The 20,992-nt window shown below is 39.3% G+C and overlaps 1 protein-coding gene across 1 annotated transcript; it reads right to left on the bottom strand.

Moving 5' to 3' along the window:
* Window positions 1-723: 723 nt before the first annotated feature.
* On the bottom strand, window positions 724-20,672 carry TNFAIP8 (TNF alpha induced protein 8). Its single transcript, XM_084305539.1, has 2 exons — window positions 20,607-20,672; window positions 724-2,513 (listed from the first exon to the last, which is right to left on the bottom strand). Exons 1-2 carry the CDS (start codon window positions 20,635-20,637, stop codon window positions 1,948-1,950), a joined length of 597 nt encoding a protein of 198 aa, XP_084161665.1. The 5' UTR covers window positions 20,638-20,672; the 3' UTR covers window positions 724-1,947.
* Window positions 20,673-20,992: the final 320 nt, after the last annotated feature.

The raw sequence follows: 20,992 nt of genomic DNA on the forward strand, positions 1-20,992 counted from the left end.
CTATGGCATCTTGTAGAATCAGCATGATTAAGGAATGGGATTTGTACAAAACAGCTTCAATTTCTAGTTAAGTTCCTTCCTATCCTCACCTCAGACAGACAAACTGGGAAAGAAAACGACTTCTCTTTCCATGTTGGAGAAAAATGACATAAGCCAGTAAGTCAGAAACTGCTTTCTTATGGTTTGTGAGATTTTCTTCATGATGTTGCATCCCCATAAATGACTTCTGATGGACTACAGTAACACATAAGATGAGATCTTAACAGATACTCATTCAGATATCACACTAATAACCTAACTCTTTGCAAATTCTCATGCACTATCCTTACATCATTTTCCTGTCATTCCAGCCCTGTAGTACATTAATCTTTTCTCTCTGCAGGACACTAATGACTTCTATAAAAGGAGTTCACCTTTTGAACACACATTTATCCAGCATATTCCTAGTGTCTTTCTGGGAATACGCAGAGCCTAGTGACTGAATTAACATGAGTAAAAGTGAATTTTGCATTCTAAAAAAATGACAAGCAGTTTTGTCAGAGGCTGTAATACTCTGGTTGCCTGCACAGTCCAAGTGTTATCTTTATGATTTACAATGCAACGGGGGAAAAAAAAAAAAAAAAGGAAAAAAAAAAGAAAACATGAAAAGTTCAGAGTGCAAATATTCTTTGGTTTACTCATAACAACAACAACAACAAAAAAAAGACACAGCAAAGAGCAAAAACACTGGTAATTAAATAAACTACAAATTCTTTATATGCTTCCTAATAAAAAGTCTTCAGGTGTTTGAAATGTATTAACTTCATGCTTTTAAGTACATTACAGTGTCTAGAAAGTCACATTTTTCTTTTCCCCAAGGGCAAGGCAGGGAGAAGACGAGGGAGAAAAAAGAATGAAAGGTAGGAGGGGAGAAGAGAACAAATTGATTCAAGATGTCACTTTTCCGTTAGTTCAATAGCACATACCCCAGATTAATTTGTTTTCTAGATACATTGTACAAAAAGCAAACTGGCTTGGAATTTATTTTCAGATGCTCAAGCTTTCTGAATTCATATCCCCCTAACATGTAAAATAAGCTGACCCACACCTTTGCAAAAATAATTATGACTTATTAGCAGGGTTCTAGAAATCTTACGGAATTGCACAAGTCACTGTGTGTTACCTTACAATTTTGTATGTGAAGTTAAAATCACGTACCACAGGTGTTGTCTAGGGAGTACTTTTTTTCCAATTAGGCAATTTTACTGTAGCTTATTGTTTCTGACATAATTAAAGGAAACAAGGCATCTGTGTAGATCTGTAAGGATCACTTAGTGGCCTTTCAGACATAAAGCTTTCACCTCTGAGCTGGAGATGAACAAGCCAGTTCAGACTTTATGTGACAGCATCACAGATATTGTGTAAAATTGAATGTTTCATAAGGTCAACACTAGGAAGCTGTGATCTGTGCACTGCTTATAAAAGACTATAAATGAATCAAATATATATTTTACAAATAAGATGAAGAAATTATAGACTGTACCATCACCACGTTAATTATTTACCAACATTCCTGGACTCTGATCACTTATATTTCTGTAAATATAAAAGATTTGGATTGTCTGACAGCTTATCATTTTGTTTTGCATATCTGTCTTGCAAGACTCTTACTCTACTTGGACCCTTCTGTTTTATTGTCTTTATCCAGCTGTTTTTGTGGGCAAAGCACAGTGAAACAATGTCATGTGCTGTCTTTCTTCCATATGGACTGCAAATAGCAATAGACAGCTCATAACAAGGAATCGGTTTAATAAAGATCGTTCTGAAATATTTGTCAATATATATATATATATAAAAAATCCCCAAAACGAGCAAAAAACCACCTTTTGCATGCTCCCTTATTCCTTCATAAATCAACAGTGTTCCATCTACAAATAATGCATAGTCAGTCAACTTTTATACAGGTACTTAAATGTTCCCCTCATCTAGCATTTTGTTGACACCATCACAAAGTTTCTGCAAATGGAGTTTATAAGGTCCAAACGGATTGTACAAGGCAGCCAAAAATTCACAATCAGAGAAGTGATCAAACACGTTGTTGACTCGTCCATGCGACTTTGCAGTTAGGTGACGCTGAATGATCTGGTGAAGTAGCTCTCTACAGTCATTTAACAGTTTGGACAAAAAATTCCTGTCAAAGGTATAATCCACCTGATGGAAACTGACCACGGTCTTAGCCAGCTGATGAACTTTCTTCTTGAATTTCTCCATCAATGCTATTTCATCTTGATTAAATTGGTTGTTCCTGTAGAGGATTGCCAATTTGAGGACTATTTTAATGAGGTTTTTAATGATCTTCTCTGCTTCCTTTTTATTTTGTGTGTATTCCTTTGTCACTCTGTAGAGCTCATCTAAAACATCACTGCTTGTATCATCTATCAAAGTAGTTGCTATTGATTTGGATACCATTTTTCCAAGGATCTTCTTCTGGGCCTGAATGGCCAGACTTTTGGAATTGAAGACATCAGTGGCCACTAGAAAAAAGAAAGGGGGAAAAAAAAAGAAAGAATGTATTCAGTACTTCATCACACACATACTACAAACAGCGAGCTAAGGAGTATTTCTGTTTGTATCCGTCCATCTTACTCCCTACTACTTACCACAGAAATGTGGTATGTCCTATACTAAATGCCAAAAACAAACACTCCAGGGTTTGCCATTACATTTGCTAACATCACCTCATTAAGGAACTGCTCTATGATCGACAAAGTAGGTCCTAAAACAGGGTTCTACCTCCAACACTATGCTTGCTTACACAAATATACCCAGTGAGGTTCCAACTCTTTTTGAGGCTCTAGTCTTTTGTAATTTCTTTAAACGCTTTAAAAAACCCAAACGTTCTTTCACACACTTGTTTTGTGAAACGTTCCCACCCATATTCTCTCGTCAGTGACCATTATTTACTGCACCTTCTCCTCCAAGTCACATGTGAATTTCTATTTCCATGGAGAACTGCCTGGAAGGAGGCTGCCTTCAAGCTGCAGCTTTTCCTAGGGTCTCAGGCAGACTGAAGGAGGGCTTCAGCTATTTACATTTATTGCACATATGGAAAGTTTACTTTGCAAACAGAGGGCCAGGAAAGATTTTGCTTTATTTTTTTTTATGAAAACATAAACTCTGCAGATGCCAAACAGTAAATCCCTGAAATTGGAAAAAGTTTCCTTCTGACTGTTTGTGCTTGGGCAATTGGGTGTGTTACGATCCACAGTGCCTCTGGGGTTCCAGCAAAGAAAAGGAGCTTGTCCTTCACGAAGGACAAGTGAGACACAAATCTGTAATTTTTCTTGATTTTTTTTTTTTTTTTTTAGAAACTTATTAAAAGGCTGCTTTTCTATGATCTCAGAAACTTTCCAGCGAGTTTGTTTCTTCTTTGGACTTTTACTGCATACTTCTTTCTGAAGCACAAAGTGTTTGAATGCATTTTAAAAAAATCTTTACTGCATGAGGACACTCAAAAACCAAAGATCCCATTGTTAAGTATCGTGGGTAAAGCACCCAAGATCATAAGATGGACACGTTTCTAAACCACAAAGATTCAGGAAGAAGTTAAAGATGCTAAGCAGTCAATCTGAACTGAAAACATTTGATTCAATGTTTGTGTTTTCAAATATAAAACTGTAACTCCCTTATTCAAATAAAACTAATCAAAACATTTCAAAGTAGTCAAATACTAGAATTCAGTAGCCAATGCATTACAAAGATCTACAGGTAAAAGTTAGCTTTTATTTTTCTCTAAAACAGGAATATAAATGCTTCTTTCATAACTTTGCTTTCTTAAAACCTTCCAATTTCCTAGCTGTTCACAGTATCTTCTCATGTTCCACAAAGATATACAGATGATTGTACTAATATAAGTCACTATTCTTCCAAAAACTTGTGAAGAAAAACAAACACAATACAATCTATATTTTAATATTTTAAAATGTTCTTCCCCAGGATGCTGTAGGTATTCTTATAAAATTGTGATCATACCACACAGAACGCTCCATTATAATTAAACAGAAATCAGTACAACCTTTCTCCAGCAAGTCACACAGACACTCAAATCTAGTTCTTACAATTTACACACATTAACTCAGGAAGTATCAATTTTAAGCAATTCAAAACTTGGCCATTTTCTAAGGATTCAACAGTTTTGAAAAAAAAAAAAACAACAAATATTATGTAATTTCACATTTGACAAGGTGGAGCTCAACATACAATTAGCATGCTATGCAGAACTGGACCTGCTCACTTAAAGGAGGTATTACAATCTTAATGGCATTTCTAAAAATTGTTCAAGTTTTGGGACTATGCAGCAAGGCTTACTTTCTATATAGTTAGCAATACAGCATTAGTCTACTTCTTTTTCTGTGTTATTACACATGTTATAGTTCGATGGATAAATACATAAATTTCATACTTCAGCATTTCTGTCAGTTGATCAAAAAACCAAACTGCTTTTATTTTGTATTTTTTCCTCACCACCCATGTCAGAGAGCTGAAACATACTTTGCAGCCAAATGTTTGAATAAAACTGAGTTTAAGGAGTAAGTTTACAGAGCTCCTTCAGACCCAGCATACATACATGCTTCCTTTAAAAAAATGTAAAATTATTACTTACTTGTTCAGCAAATGGAATTGCAATTGTTAATGCTGATAGCAGAAGCAGGGGAAAATAACCCAGGTGAAGACCAGCCTAAGACGTAATTACTCTGCTAAATCTAGCATTTGCTTTATCACGCACTTTGAAACACTGTCAGAAGTTACCACACAGTGAACGTGTTTTCTTCCCCCTCTCCATTAGAGCCAATCTTCTCAGCTACCTTTCTCTTCTGTCCGAAGCACTTCATTTTACTTTGGCACCTCAGAATGCAAAAAATACATCGCGGTGGTTTCACTTCCTTGAAAAGAGAGCTGAAAGGAAATTGCACTGCTGAGCAAGCAGTGCAACGCCTGTACTGCTAACCGGCAACTGCCACCACGGGCAGACCGGGAGGGAGACAAGCGGCCCCAGGACTAGATGGGCAGGGGACTTGCTGGGAAGCAGCCAGAGCTCTTTGCCATCCCCTGCACCAGCCGGGAGCTGCACACCAAGGGTCTGGTTCAACAGAGGATGCAGTGACAGCAGCGAGGGGCTGCCAGCCCCCGGCTCTGCAGGTCAGGCGCTCGCTGTAGATGCTGTGAAGTCTCAGATGCAAGCTCCAGAAAATAAGCATGCAAATCCACACTTAGACAACTACCTACAGCAGCCCCATTTTGTTAGGGTTGACCATATACGTAGCCACCATTAAGGAGCAACTGCCATGTGTGCTCAGTGCGCATATGTATCTGGGTACACCTGCTTTATGGGCAGGTCCCATCCTTGTGCTTTAAACAGAAATAATGCCATCTCTCTGGTGGCCTGCAGCGTCCCCGGAATTTGTGCAGGTCATCACACTAATTTTAAGTTTCTTGTGTAATGCTTTTTCTCATGACTCTCCTTTATTACAGCTCCTATTGCTTTGATGTGCAGTTTTACACTTCACTTTTTAAAAGTATATTACCATAAAACACTCTTTAAGAATCCCTGGGATGTCATTTTCTGCACAAGCTACACAAATAAACAATTCTGTGAGCCTGCCATGATGATGTTCAGTGGAGCCGTCCCTCTGCAGAGCAAGGTGAGAGAGGCTCTCGCGGAGAAACCCGCAAGATCTTAGCAACAACAGGAACATCTGAAAAGTCTCTTCATCTATTTATGACTTAGATGAAAAATAAAATTGCAAAGTTGAGAGCTTATTAGTTACAAAATTTTGTAATTTTTGCAAAAAATAGTTCGCATCGCATGTTTAACACTAGTATTTTGTGCATTAAAGTCAATAAATGCTAGAGATGTATTCTGGTTGTGTTTTTCCCCAAAAATGTTATCTTCCAAACATTTTACTTAAAACTGTGCTGGGAAACGCGAACTTACGGTGAAAACTGGGAATTCTGGCTTAATAAACTCTCAGGAGAGTGGTATAAAAGTACTACAAGGCTATCACTTATAGCTGTGATGCTCATTTTTCCCTGATATGGAAGGCAGTATGCCTCTCTCCATACTGTGGCAAATACCTATTACCAAATACCCTATTTCTCAATGCCATTTATACTAAAAAAATATAGTTGAAAAAAAGTTGAATCAGATGATTTCACTGCCTTACAGCAAGGCAGAATCTCTTTTTCCACAAGGTAATGGTCAATGGTAGATGCAACAGCACTCGCAGGGAGGTGTATTCAATCTCATACACATTGAGAATGAACACTTAATCACTGAGTGTTTCTAGGCTTGTTGTCATAAAGATGGACCTAAAAGAAAACAAAAAACAGTAAAAGCTTCCAGTGAACCCTGTTAGGGCATAGGCAAGTCAGGAGCTGAACTTTTTGACATGGGTTGTTTCTCTAATGTATGTATTCAGCATGTTGACATAACAGTCCCAGCTGAAGAGAGAATTTGTCTGCAGAGCCGCTAATAATAATGCTGCTGCATGAGACTGCTTTCACATTAATGATGTTTGACATGCCATGTACTGCACTGGTAGCATGCAATGTCCAGAAACCTCAGGGGTTTTGGGGTGAGACACAAAGGACACATACAGGGTCGGGGAAAAAAAAAAAAAAAAGGAAAAAAAAAAAAAAAAGAAAAAGAAAACGAGCATTTCAGGCACCATTTAAAAGACTGTATCACAAAGTTTTGAGAAATGTGGCAACTGATTTCCTGCCTGGCTTCCTGTGTGGACATGTGTGCTTGCCTCTGCACCGGCAGCGGGTTGCAGCTGAAGCAAGAAGCCTGCATGCTGTATGAATCCTGTGTCCAGTCAGAGTTCTGGAGTGGGAGAACATCATTTCCCTGGAGGGAGACAACCTGAAATCAAGTAGGACAGACAGCACTGCACTTCCCAAGTATATGTGACTACAAGTCTCACCCCTCCAAAATCCTGAAATCTGCCAGATACCAAAGGATAGCAAAACCCACTATTTTTTCCTCTGCCTTCTGTTTTGCAAGTCTTTACAGGGCTATATTTGTGTTCAAGAATGGTAAAAGCTAGAGACCTTTAGAAAATAAATGCACTAAGAAATAATGCACGACTTCATGCATAAACACATGACTCCAGTAAGTTAAAGTTCCAACAGTGGTCAACTGCAGTGGTCAACACCAGCGAACAACAACTCCTGGTGTACAGAACAGGCAGGAACAGTCACAAAGCTGTTACCAGAGCTGAAACAACTTTCACAATATAGCTATTACGTAAAGATAAGATTAAAAGTGAGTAGCAGAACACAGACTAAAAATTCTTCAGACATAAATAACGTAAGCTGATTTCTGTAACTGACACCACGATGTGTATCTTTTTAATAATTTTCTGAGGGAATGAGTCATGGCTTCAAAAAGCTTTTTTTTTTTTTTTTCCTGTTTTTGTTTTGTTTTGAACAGAAGAGTCAGTGTAATGATTCTAGCCTGTACGAAGGTTACTCCTAACCCGTACAAAGTGCTTCAAAGTTTCTTGGGTAAAGGGTATGTTAAATTTATCTTTTAAAAAGCACAAAGTCCTTGCAATGTGAAAAGCATTAAAAAAAAAAAAAAAAAGACCATTCCCCAAATGGCCACTTCAGAAAGTCAGATGCTCTTTCTATTTGCAAATGCTTGTTCATACACTGGCTTTCCAAAAGCTGATGAAAATACAGCTGGTATGAGACGTGCAAGACCAGGCAGCTCTGACAGCTTCTACTGCTCAGCCTCGGACACTGGGACTGCAACCTGTAAGCTGGCTGACGGCAGGAGTGGAAGAGACCAGGACAGACATTGAGGAAAGGCCTGCAACAGGGCAGATTGCCTGGGTCAGCAGCATTGGGCAGCAGAAAAAACAGAGGGCACACAGCTACGAGCTGAAGGTGAAAGGGGAAATAAAGCCTGAAGGAATGACAACAACAATAACAAAAAAAAAAAGAGTCCTATTCAAAAGGAGAAAAATGTATTAAGAGAAGCAAAACTGAGCTGGTGAAAGAAAGGGGTATTTGTTTATTTGGCCTGTTTTCCTGCAGGCATTGCTCAGGGAGCCGAGCCCAGAGGATCTGCCGCTTCCACACGCTGCAGGGCACAGGAGCGCCATGGCCTACTTCCTGCCCTGACGGCAACAGCGGTGGCTGAAAGGAAGCTGCTGCACAGAAACACCCGATTCTGGTTCAGAAAGTGTCAGGGGGAACACCCAGCCTTTCCTATGATAGGACGCTGGTGACATTGCTGCTCCCTCAGAAAGGCGAGGGAACCTACGTTGCATTACGCTGGGCCTAGGGTGTGTGGTGCAGCCCTTAACCTGCCCTCTGGTCCATGCTGCCACAGGCCTCACTGGGCTCACTTCTTCCACACCTCTCCCCTTCTTTTGGTTCAGGCACACGAGGTCCGTATTTGATGAGCAAATATTGTATTTGGCACCTTGTTTTTAAAAAGGGAGGTTTATTTATGAGTATCGATTTTAACTAGAAAGCAGTTCAAACTAAGATTTTCAACACATGCGAAGTGTGTGTTCACCAACAGTTTTGCCTACAGTTTTCTCAATAGGTGCAGTGACTTGTATGAAATTCTCACCCACCATGATCTTCACCAACTAAGCATACTACAGGAACATTAATAAGTCGAGTGACGTGTACTGATTTTAACATTCATGCTGGAAGATCTTCAAAAGGAAAAATAACCAATCTGAAAGAAGCCAAGCCTAAGACATAACAAATATTGCATGAGCAGCCTTACTGGATCTGGAAGTCAGCTCTGAGGCTGCAAATACTCCGAAGCAATAGTTAATCAAGCAATTTCAGAAAAATATCTTGTTAATCAAGCATTTTTTTGAAATATTTGGTATGTCTAATCTGCATGCTCATACTGAAAGTGAGCATATACATTCAGCAGCAGGAATGTATACTTGGGAAAGATACAAGAAAAGCTAGCAAACAGCACAGGAAACACCTTTCTTATCTGACGAAGTCCTGAAGAACTCATTACTAATAGGTCTACAAAATACATTAGATAGTTGTGTGTTCCTTATATTTCTATTTAATTCACTGCTTTAGTGTATTAAAATAACGCAAATCTGACCAACAGCAAAAGAAGAAAAGACCCACTTTCTAGCTGCCAAAACAGAAACCATGAAAAACAGAAAACAAGGGTTTTTTTTATGTTGGTGGGTTGTTGGTTGTTTTTTTTATGACCAAAAGGTGAGAAGAATTGCCAAAAAAAAGTACCTGGAGGTTAAGGTTGGGTAGTGTGGCAAGGAAGGATGCTATTACCAACAAGAATGTATGTGCAGCATTTTGCAGTCCCATGAGAGCAGTCTGTGCCAACAAGTTATTCTGGTTTTACATGCCGGTGCTTCCCACAGCCACCCTGTGCATCACATGATACATGCTGTAGCTGATTTAGAAATTTAAAAAGCCTTCTTGAAAGCTTTTTATCCTAGAGCCTCTGTATGTACTTTAATTAATAGTAAAGCTTTAATAAGAAAAAAAATAACATTAACCTCTGATGACTGCTGTTACAGAAGCATATTTTAAAATATATTGGATATTAAAAAGAGAACAAGAACATGACAGTCAGAGGAGGTCATGAACTTAATTTGGTATTTTACTCCTTTGCCACCATTTGCTATCCTTGCTGGAATGTTACAACAGGTGCTGTGATATTAAATATGAAGCTTGTATATTTCAGCTGTTGGCCATTTGATGACGACCCAAGTTCCTCTGTATCTACCAATATGCAGGTGTTCATGTATACTCAAAAGCAACAGTGCACAAATCTTTTCATCTGAAACAAAGTGTATCCTACGCCATTCCTTCAGAACAAGCAAATGCAGACCAGAAAATGTATGTTTTGTCCAGCCTTAGAAACATACACCAAACCATATCAAGGCCAGTGCCAACCTCCTTAACCCAAGAGGCACTTGCAATAAAATAATCTAGCCCCATTACAACTGAATCTTTTACCAAAAGTTAAAGTTTAAAAAGAGATATCTAACTGCTTTTACAACCATGCCAGCAAAAGGAATGTCTTCTCACCAAAAAAATAAATAAATAAATAAAAATGCTATAGGCACAAGGCATTGAGATGCTGAACACAAGAGGAAAAGCACTGAGACAGGCAGACCCTAGGAAACTCTGAATGCATGAAGAGCATTATTTTTTACCCAAAAGAGGGAAAAAAAAAAAAAAAGAACATGGTAGAGGAAGTTGAGGACATGTGGCAAAAATACAGCCAACTGACACCTGCCCATAAGACAGAGAGAAGATGGCAATCTAGCCTGAGAGGAACAGGTAAATCAATTACAAGAACAAGACAGTAACTTGGTAGTCAAAATGCAAAGAGCATATATTTTGAATAACATGTAAAGAAAGCCACAGCAGAAGAGAGTTCAAATGACAGAAAGGTTTGTGAGTCTTTCACTGACTTTGAAAATAGTTAATAATGTTTTTCCTGTATTTCTAGTTCCAGTCCTCTGTTCTTCTCAGCTTCAATCTGTATGCCACTGTTTGCATCCTGCAGACAGGATGGGACTCCACTGGTATCTCTCCTTCAGTTCTAGCTTGAAAGACAACTAGTGCTTTGTTTATATATATTACTCTCTTATCTTCCACCAGTTGCCCCAAAAAAACTAAATGATACTCCCCCCCCCCCGCCCCAATTTGTTTTTTCTTTTTAAAAACCTATTCTGAGACACCAAAGATTGCCACATTTACAGACCAGACACAGAAAAAAAGAAGTAGTGATTCCCAGGGCATTTCTTCCATACCAAAACTGGAATGCAGATTATAAAAAAGATGGAAATATGCCATCTAAGAATTGAACATATCGATTACCTGTCTGGGATACTGGTGATGCTCTTCAACTCTTTTGCTGCCCATACATTTGCAGTTTTAGTTTTACACTATGTTTTCCAGTTTTTATAGCATGAAACATGGTATGTTTCCTGGCATGAACAGTTTGGTTGTACATAAACTTCATGCTTTGTTTACTCTTCTGCACTAGTCATTTGTTGTGGTTCTGATTAGGGAGGTTTACATTTGATGGCCCTAGTGGCCTTTTCCATTCCCACTGCTAACATACTTCCTTTACTTTCCTCTTCCACAAGGAAGAAAATAAATTAATACCTCAGTTTTCATTCTTTATCACAATGTTAAGTAGCCTGTTTGCTCTGTATACACACTAACACTACCAGGACTTCTGCCCAAACTTCCAGCCATGAAATCAATGGATGAGAGTATTTTCTCTCCTTTATTCTCTTCTTCCCTTGCTGTCAGTTCAGAACAGGTTCCTCAAGAACTAAAGGCACAGTCTGCCTCTTGGAGCTTTGCTGTGATTTATGTTTGTTTTCACTTGTTTTGCTTTATGCCTGGCTTCTCCAATTTAAAACCAATGCTCAAAACAGACACAAAAAAAAAGGGGAGGAGGGGGGAAATGAACACTGCCATTCTTTTATGTCAAGAAGCAGTATAATTTTTCCTTTGTAGAACAGAAAAGGTTCTGTTGTAGACACAGAACCTTGACTGATACATAGCAAGGCAACAGTAAGCCAATTTACTTTTAAATGTTATAAATATTGACTAAATACTGACTAAAAATAGATGGTCTCCAGAGGTCCTTTTCAGCCTCAAATCTTCGGTGACTCTAAAACCTGGATCTATTTTGTAGTTTACCCCTTGGGGCAAGCCATAAGAGATTTAGTACATTGTTTTTTACCACTGTTAACTGTAGAATTTAGATGTCCACTCTCTTTGTACTGGCATCACATCTTATTTTTAAGCAGACTATGAACAGCACTGATCAGGTATGAAGTGATATCCACATGACCTTCCACCATCAGGAAAGGGTTTTGTAGCTTGAGATTATCAGGGTTGTTACCCAAAAAGAAGGAGGGAATGCAAATTTGAATTCTAGAGAAGGAAAAGCCACCAGTGGTGAAAATAAATACCATCAATTTAAATTTCAAATTAGTTGGGTGACATTTTTGTACTGTCAGATGAAATAAAATGACAACAATTTTATCTGCGCCTCACCATGAGATACTGCTATCCTCACAATGAAGTAATAACCCACAGTGAACTATGTACATCTTAATCCAACATAATTCTTATCTCTGCCCATTGATTATAATAGCAACTGTTTGTTGTAAATAAAGCCTAGCTTAAACATCCATCCTGGACGTCTTGCATCACAGATTTTTAGATTTCTAGTCCACAGCACTTAGGACAGGACTGTGAACTTGGTGAAGACATATAACTGGTGAAGACACCAGAGCCTTCATTCTTACCTCTTCCTGAAGGATACAGTATTCCTGTTCACAGCTGCTCAAATTCATGATTCATTGTTTCAAAATATTTGTAGTTCAAGATACAAAGACTAAGACATCATTTCTCAGTCAATATTTTTAATGCAAATGTTTTCCGTTAAGATAAACATTTTCTCATTTTTTATGTGGGAAAAAATAGACCTGCGTATCAGTAGATAAAATATCACTCATTTTGCTAACATTCAACCATAAATTTCTTCTTTCTATACACAGACTTTGTAGAATATCTTGCTAAAGCAGACATAGTACATGTAAAAACAAAAACAGATCCCAATAAAGTTTTGAGATTTAAAACAATAGATTTTCTACACTTTTCAAAGCCAAAGCTATTCCTATGCTTCTTGATGAAGTTAATTAAGTGGAGGCTTGTCTGTGCATGCACTGATTCAGTGCTTTACTAATTCCTGTATGAAGTGCAGTGTAAACATTCTGGGATCAAGGCTAGAGGGTACCACATTCTTAAAGGTCTACTGAAAGCACAGGTCAGCTTCCAATGCCTCAGGGAAACCTGCAAATACCTACCTTCACAGCTAATTAAAATATATCTTACGATACATTCCTGGATTTCACACTAGAAACCTTTCAAGGACAAATGCTCTCAAGTAAATGAAACACTAACTCTCACTTCACTGCAATTTTGTCTTACACTGTAAAGTGCCAGCAGGAACATGACTCTGCAGAGACACCAAAATTTGTGTATTACCACGTCAAAACAAAAAGTAGATTTCTCTCACTGGTGTGCAAGTAAGACTGGCTGATAGTTTTTTATTGACCTGTATAGTTACAAATATTGATGTTGAGTGTAGCAACACGTCAGGAAAAATATTTCCAAATTCTCTCTGCATTGTTCCTGCTGAAACAGATCTGCAAAAATTTCTGATCCCAAGTTTTCCAAATGCGATCTGCCATGAGATGCAGTCGTGTGGCCTCTCTATTCATTGTTGGGAACTAGAAGCCAGCACCAAAACATAACTGTGACAGGAAATCAACTGAAGAAAATGAACCAAAACAAACCCCAACCAAGGTAGGGAATCTTATGAAGAAAAATAAAACTTATGAGAAAATAGCAAATGTAGAATAAAACTCTTAAAGGTCAGGTTTCTCATTTTCTCCTATCCTCACCCAAAAAAAGATTGTGTCCAGCTGAGAGCTTTTTCTAACAGTATGGTTACAAGGAACCAATTTGCTTATAGTCACACGTGCATCACTGATCACACAATGTTTTCTGTTCAGTAGTCATTATGGAGATGTGTCCACAAAAGAAAAATTGTACACATAACTTAAAAAAATAATAATAATAATAATAAAAAAACTCAGCAAATCAAGAGGCACAGACAGATAAAATGTGAAAATCTGTAATTTTTATATTTTCACACTAAGAGAAATTTAATGTTAATATCAGTATATATAAAACTGAGTTTCAGATTAGAGCTATTTATTAACGCAGGTACAGTCAGTTTAAGCAAGTTTCTTACAAAGACATACACAGCAACTTTTACTACCAACCAGAAGTACTTCTACTAGATAGTACTGGACCTACGAGGTATCCAACCAATGAACAAATGTGAAAAATTATTCCTTGAAGATGAAAATAGACTTCAAAACCATTTTGAAATAGACAAAGATTATTTTTAGCCTCCTACTTCTCTGAAATGTGATGTATGGAAAAACAGAACATTTTTTTTCAAAAAGCAGCATAGAAAGTATTTAGTATTTTTTCATTGAATATTTATTATTTCTTCATAACTCTTTATGAAATGCTCTCCCCTTACCACAGATTGTAATGACTGTTAAAAAAAAAAAAAAATCAGTCCAGATGGTTGAGATAACACCTGGATAACACCTGGAATACAGTCTTCATTTATTTTGTGTTTATAAAGACTCTAAATATTTTTGGGAAAAAAAAAAAAAAAGAAGAAAAAAAAAGCAATTTGCTTTTCAAAAAGCAATATTTACAAAATCTGATGAAACTGTCACATTTAACAGAAGAATTGTCCAAATGATAGTTACCGATGACAGGAGTGATGTGTGCTCTTGAATAAGGGACACAAATGGTTATTGGTATCTGAGCATCACATTTTCCTTACGCCATCACTGGCACATGTGTTACAAAATACTGAGTGTTCTTAGAAGCCATTCCTTTAGCCAGCTCGCATACTTGGAAACAACACTGTTCAGGAATACACCCTTTCCAAATGTAGGTGCAAGGTACAACACCCAACTCAGTAAAATGGAAGAAAATTGTCAGAATTCTGAAACAAAATATCATCGTCCTGTCTGTGGGGCACTGTGCCCAGTTTTGGGCCCCTTTGCATCTCTGCCAAAGGAACTGACAAACTGAAGCAAGTCCATGAAAGCCACCAATATGCTGAGGGAGCTGGAGCACACAGTAGAGAGGACAGGCTGAGACTGCTGGGTTTGCTCAGCCTGAGGAGGCTAACAGGAGACCTAACTGGTACAGCTGACTAACAGGAGAACTAACTGGTGAACCTGACTAATGGGAGACCTAACTGGTACAACTAACTTGTTACTGAAGGGCTGTAGAGAGAAAACAGCCAGGTTCCTCTTTGACTAGCACAGCAGAAGAGTGAGGAACAGCAGATGTGCTGCAGCAAGGGCAAATCTCGCTAGATGTAAGGAAAAAATTCTTCACAGCAAGAGGGAGCGGTACAGTACTGGAGGGTGTTGCTGGAGGAGCTGCGGGAGCACCATTCTTGAAGACACTAACAATTTGACCGGATAAAGCCTTAGCAACTTCAGCTAGCTCTGAATTTGGCTGCTGCTCCAGAGCTGTCTCTGCAGTAAGTGGGAGGTCTTGCCAGATGACCTCCAAGAGCTCCCCACAGCTGACGTTAGCCTGCTGCTCGCCCTGTCGATGGTTCCCTCTCTTGGAGGGCCTGTATCTTACTCACAATTAAACACTTAGGTCCTGCAGTTCACTACGGATTAAAAGATTTGATTGCATAAGCGTAATTATCTTAATGGAATTTTCTCAAAGCAATGTAGCATTCAACCCAACAACTGCAGCTAAATGATTAACCAGTTAAGAGCTCCAGTGCTTCCCCGAAGGAGCCTACCAGCTACAGCTAGTGCTTATCCCCCGGCCTCTGCTCAGATTACCGCCTCGCTTCCTCGTCTGCCCCCGCTGCACAAGGAAGAGGTTGCAAAGTATGTGGGGTATGAAGACGAGCAAAGTGTTCAGCAGCAGACAGCTGCTGGGTATGGACTCCAAATGTGAGACAAGCGAAAAACACCAGTTCAGCACATCACACGCTAAGCCTGTGGAAGCGGCGATGGGGGCTGCCACCTAATCCATTCACAGATAGGTATTGCCCCGACTTGGCCAGGGAAATAAAACCAGCCGTTCTTTCAGTTTTCGAGGGGAGACATGCTGAGCTCCTTAACTGCTCTAAGCCAGGGCTCTGACGGAGAGCTGCAAGTGCCTACATCAAGATGTAGCTGCAGCAGCTGTACTACAAACCACAGAAGTTGTATCTCCGTCCTCAAATCCCTTTATCGGGTTTCTTGTATTCTGCTTCATTACATGCGCAAACCTCCAAACTGCACTACAAATTCTAACAGTTTTGACTTGCCTGGTTGCCCTGATCTTATTTCCTCCAAATGTCCCATTGTTCCTTCTTCATTAAGGTGATAACTTCTTGCTTTTACTTCCACCCCCCCCCACCTGCATCTTTGGCAATGTTTTCCCCAATACGATTGTGGTGCAGTACTACCATGTCCATTTGGTAATTATTCTTTCTTTTTCATAAACTTTTTTTCCTTTTCTATCTTTCCCATATTAACATTAAATATTTTGCCTTTAGCTTCTCCTATTACTCTTGAATTCTAATAACCTACAGACAGGATTACATGAAATGCCACACTGTTAAGCATTGCACTAACTCACAGACCTGTGCAAACGACATTTATGACGCCACTAATCTCTTAAATCTCCTCATCTGCAGCAGGGATGTTATCTACGCAATAAAAAGTCTTCAACTGACTAATCTAGATCTCGGACACATCCACTGGGGCCAGCAGTCTGAAATTTTCAGACTGCTCTCAACAAGAAGCTCCTGTTTCACCAGCCATAACGTTTTACGGAGATTTTTGTTATGACAATGGAAAGTAGACGAAGAGTAAGCAAAACAGAGGAAGCCCACATTTCATAGTCTGAGGGGGCAGAACGTGAGTTTAATACGTGGGGTTTAGTACTAGTTATTTGTGCTGCTCCACTGTGGCTTTGTACAGAAAACTGAGCTCTACAAAAAGGAAGGAGATGATCTCTAACTTTGGCAGCTGCCAAAGCTACCACAAATCACACAAAACCGCTCTGATTTGGATTCAAAAAAAGAGAGAAATTCAATTTCTGCTTAATCTTACATTTTTCATTTCATTTATTCTAATTATGACCAGAAACAGTCTGCAACTTCAAATTTTGACATGAAATGGGGCGGCCATCATCTGGTACATGTCACATTTAAGTATGGGTAACATTTTACTCGCACAGTTTGGATCTCCCCATTCACTATCACAAAAGCAGAAAAAACTGTAACAAGCACTGGCTATGGAGATGGTGGGATGCAGAATCCTGCTCTGCAGACTACCAAGGGTGCTCTGGGTGCGGTAAGTGCCCCATAGGAGCACAACAGCAGAGAGTTAGTGACTTAAATAAAGATTCTGCCCTGGAAAATTTTCAGTGAGAGCTCAGTGCAAAATGTCAAAGCAAATCCATGACTACATACAGTATTTACTTCTCAAAACAGAGAGCACACTGTGATGTTATAACCTCCAAGTCTGTTCTCTAAAAGGAACAAAACAGGTGAGCTCATTCCTCAGTAGTCTCATTTGGATTAGAAAATGCCAATTGTGTCTAATAAAGCTCTGAGCACTTTCAGGAATGCAGAGAGATCTCTCTCCCACGAAATGTGGTATTTAAGTGTGATAAAGGTGCAGTGCAGGCTCTCAATGCTTCTGAATTTGTAATACATTATCCATTGTTTCACAGGCTCTGTATTACACTCCCTCTGATATCTGCAGTTATTTTCTTTTGAGATACTCTATTTCCTGTTGTTGTCTACTTATCCAACATAAAACCTGTAGAATGAAGCTGAAGTTTTCTGAAGCTTCATGGATATCACTTTTTCATTCTATTGAAGAAATATTCTTTAAAGACTCCATTTATACTACAGTAACTTTAAAATGCATTTGCATGTATTTAAGAAGGAATATTAATGATACCTAGTTTTCATGTGAAACCACTACGAACATTCCCTTTGGATCACAGAAAGGAACCGAGTCAGGTAACAGCCTGAAACCATTTGTTACTTTCCTTGGTCTGTGACATGCCACCATGCAACACCAGATTGAAATTATGCCATAGAACAGAATGTTTCTTTACTTTTCTACTGTTTATTTTTCTACTGTTTCTTTACCAAAGTCTTTGCTTCATCCACAGGAAAAGCAACTACAAAAAAATGTCCCAAGTTATTTATATCATGACAGTTGCTGGAATCTGTAAATGTAATACAGACTGGTGCCATATACACACAACACACTTTACCACATCATTGTGGTATATAGATGAATATGAAGATTGTTCTAAAGTTACTGAGCAGTATGACTGAAGAAAAAAAAAAAAAAAAGTTTCATGTTAGCATTCTAATATGTACCATGCAGAGATCAAAGGCAGAAACTGAAAAGTCCAGATTTGTACAAAATAAAGGCAGTAATGACTGCATTCTACTAATGTATTTCTTACTCCCAGTTCATACTATATAAATAAGATTAGGCTGGAGATCAAGGATTATACATTTATATGATTAATTGAAAAAAAAGAGAAAAAAAAAAAAGAAGAGGAAAATCTTTGGGAATTCGTAATTCAAAACTTTTGGGTTTCACTGTAACCCAATTCTGAATTTCAGAGTTCCTCATATACTCCTTCATTAGCTCTCACCAGTGATACTGCCATCAGCCATCTGACCTTCTGTTTTAAGAAAAAAAAAATTCTTCCTTTGCTTGCAAAAAACATTAAAATAATATTTTTCATGTACTTTTTCTCCTCTTTTCACTCTCTAGCATGTAGCAGATTATCTACTGCACTTTCATTTCGAGCTTTGGCCTTGAAATGTACAGACTTTGTCAAAATAACTACTTTATAGTCATGTAAATGTACCATGTATTCCTTGCACTACTAACAGAACTTTACCTGCTGATGTCTTGGTGGAGCCTCATAATTTGTGGGCAAATCAGAACTTATGTTTTAGGACCTTCAGTCTTGCACTTAAAGGAACAATCAACCACCCACTTTGCTAAACCATTTAAAAGTTTATATACCTTTAGTGTTCAAAGCCTGAGCCTCAACCTGAATTTGAATTTGTGACGTATCAATTTTGTTTATGCAAAAAGCACACGGCTCTATTCTTGATGAAGCAAAAAGATAGCTGAAAGATTCTGAATACCTACGTTATGCCACATACACCAAACCATTACAAACCCACAGTACTAGACTGTATTTTTCAGTATCATGATCAGTGATCTTTCATGCCGTGTTCAATCAGACTAGGCAAAGCAGTACATAAACTGCAGCTCTACAAATTCACCTGTTAATCCTGGTCTTTATTCACACAGACTAAATCCCCTTTTCTCACAGATCTTCTCAATTACTCCTTTACAGACAGGACTGCATTACTAGGAATACATTTACAGACTGACTGATACCCTCTCAGTGGTATCTGTATCTCATCTGCCCATAACGGTCACTGCTTTTATCTTCCACTCTATTAAAATCACAGTGCAGCAAAACCCAAGTATTTTCCCAGCCAAAAATAGCTAACCAAGAAGTTATCCCTTCTTTCCTGTCTCAGCCACCTGCTCCCAATCCTTTTTTTTTTCAGCATGAAGATCCTGGCATCTCAAATTGTATCAAAGGAAACAAAATAATATGCACAGAAAGAAACAAATGTTTTCAGAGCATCTTAAGAATCTGAGTTATCTAAGAAGGTAAAAGATTTATTTTAAAAAGAAAATTTACATTTCAAACACAGACAACATTATAAAATTGTCTGGAGCTTCCTGTATGTAAACCAAAGGATGGTTCATGCTGTGGCATGCATGCTGATCTCTCCTACTGTAAAACTGAGGGAGAATGTTCACATTGCCATATTCATTCTCTTTTTGAAACAGTTTCTATGGAGAAATGCTTTTTCAGTTCTGCTTTTCAGTAAATCAGCCCCCCAGAATCTTCTTGGGTAAAACCAAATTCTGTATTTAGTTCATCCACTCAATCAACGAGAAGAACAAAGGAAAAGAAAACAGGGCATTTTTGTAATTCTTCATTATTAACCAGGTTTTACTGACATTATTACCACAAAGTTTGACCCAGTACTTTTCTGTACGTCAAAAAAAACCACTCATGCCTGTAAGCAGAAGCAGAGGTCCACAGTAATGTTACTCCTGAAGCAGGGGAAGTTGTAAGAGTGTGCGGGGAAAGCCAGCTGAAACACTCAAACCATTTCTTCTTTTCACCAACTACAAAACGCTCAGATTGCCATGCTGCTTCTTAACCTGTTAGTTGGTTTTGTGTGTGTTGTGTGTTTTTGTTTTTGTTTTTTTCTTTCAATTTTCTGAGCCACACTGGATCCCTGTAACTCTGAGCCTCCCCGAGGACTACTCACAGCAACAAAACTTCAATCCTACCCTAAGAAATCCAGCTTACAGCCCTGCTCCCTCTTCCGAATAAGCGTCCCTTTGTACGTGGGGCCTGTCAGGAAGCCGCCCCCTCCTCTGGCAGCGGTGGCTCCCCACCGCCACCAGCGCCGCGTGAAGCCCTTCAGGCCCGGCTCGCGCCTCGCACTCGGCTCTTGACAGGGAAGTGAGCAGCGCCCGAGCTCATTCCCAAAATAATGACCTTTCACTTCTCCCCCACGGGACTTCCTCTTCTGTTGAAACACACAGCACTTCCAACTCCAAAGAAACCCTTCCTCTTTCGATACCCGACTGTTTGCGCCTTGAAGCACGGCTGCTCCCACCGATCAGCGCTCCACGCGCTAGGCCATGGCCAGGGACATGGCCAGACCTCCCTCTGCTTGGGGTATTTCATTCCCAGCGAAACCCACAGGACGCCAGGCCGCTCTCCCTCCCCTCCGAGCACCCAAAAGTGAGCAGAAAACTCTTGCTCCAGCTGAGGACATGTCCCTGGGCCCTGGGGGTGCTGTGGAGATGTTCCCCTACCTTCCCTGGACTCGTCCGCCTCCGAGCTCATGGTGCTGCGGGCAGCCGAGGTGCGCCCTGAGGAGCTGCGAGTCGACTTCTCAGAAAGAAGAAAAAAAAAAAAAAAAAAAAAACAGGGGAAAGAAAAGAGAAAAAAAAAAAAAAAGAAGAAGAGGGTTGGGATTTTAAGGGGAAAAGTCTGCGAATTCAGCAAATCACAGCTCAGCTGCTCGGAAAGGATTCCGCCCCTTTCGGAGCGGCACACCAGCCGCCGTCTGGAAAAGCAGCGGCACCTCAACAGAAACTCTCACTTCCCTTGCCAGCAGTTGCCGGTTATGCATTTCATTCTCCCTGGTCTCTAGAAAGGGTGGAGTTTTGCTTGTTACGGCTCGCCAGCGGGGTATGAG

Source organism: Netta rufina (genome assembly GCF_964035555.1).
Source record: "Netta rufina genome assembly, chromosome: Z".
Lineage (NCBI taxonomy): Eukaryota > Metazoa > Chordata > Aves > Anseriformes > Anatidae > Netta > Netta rufina.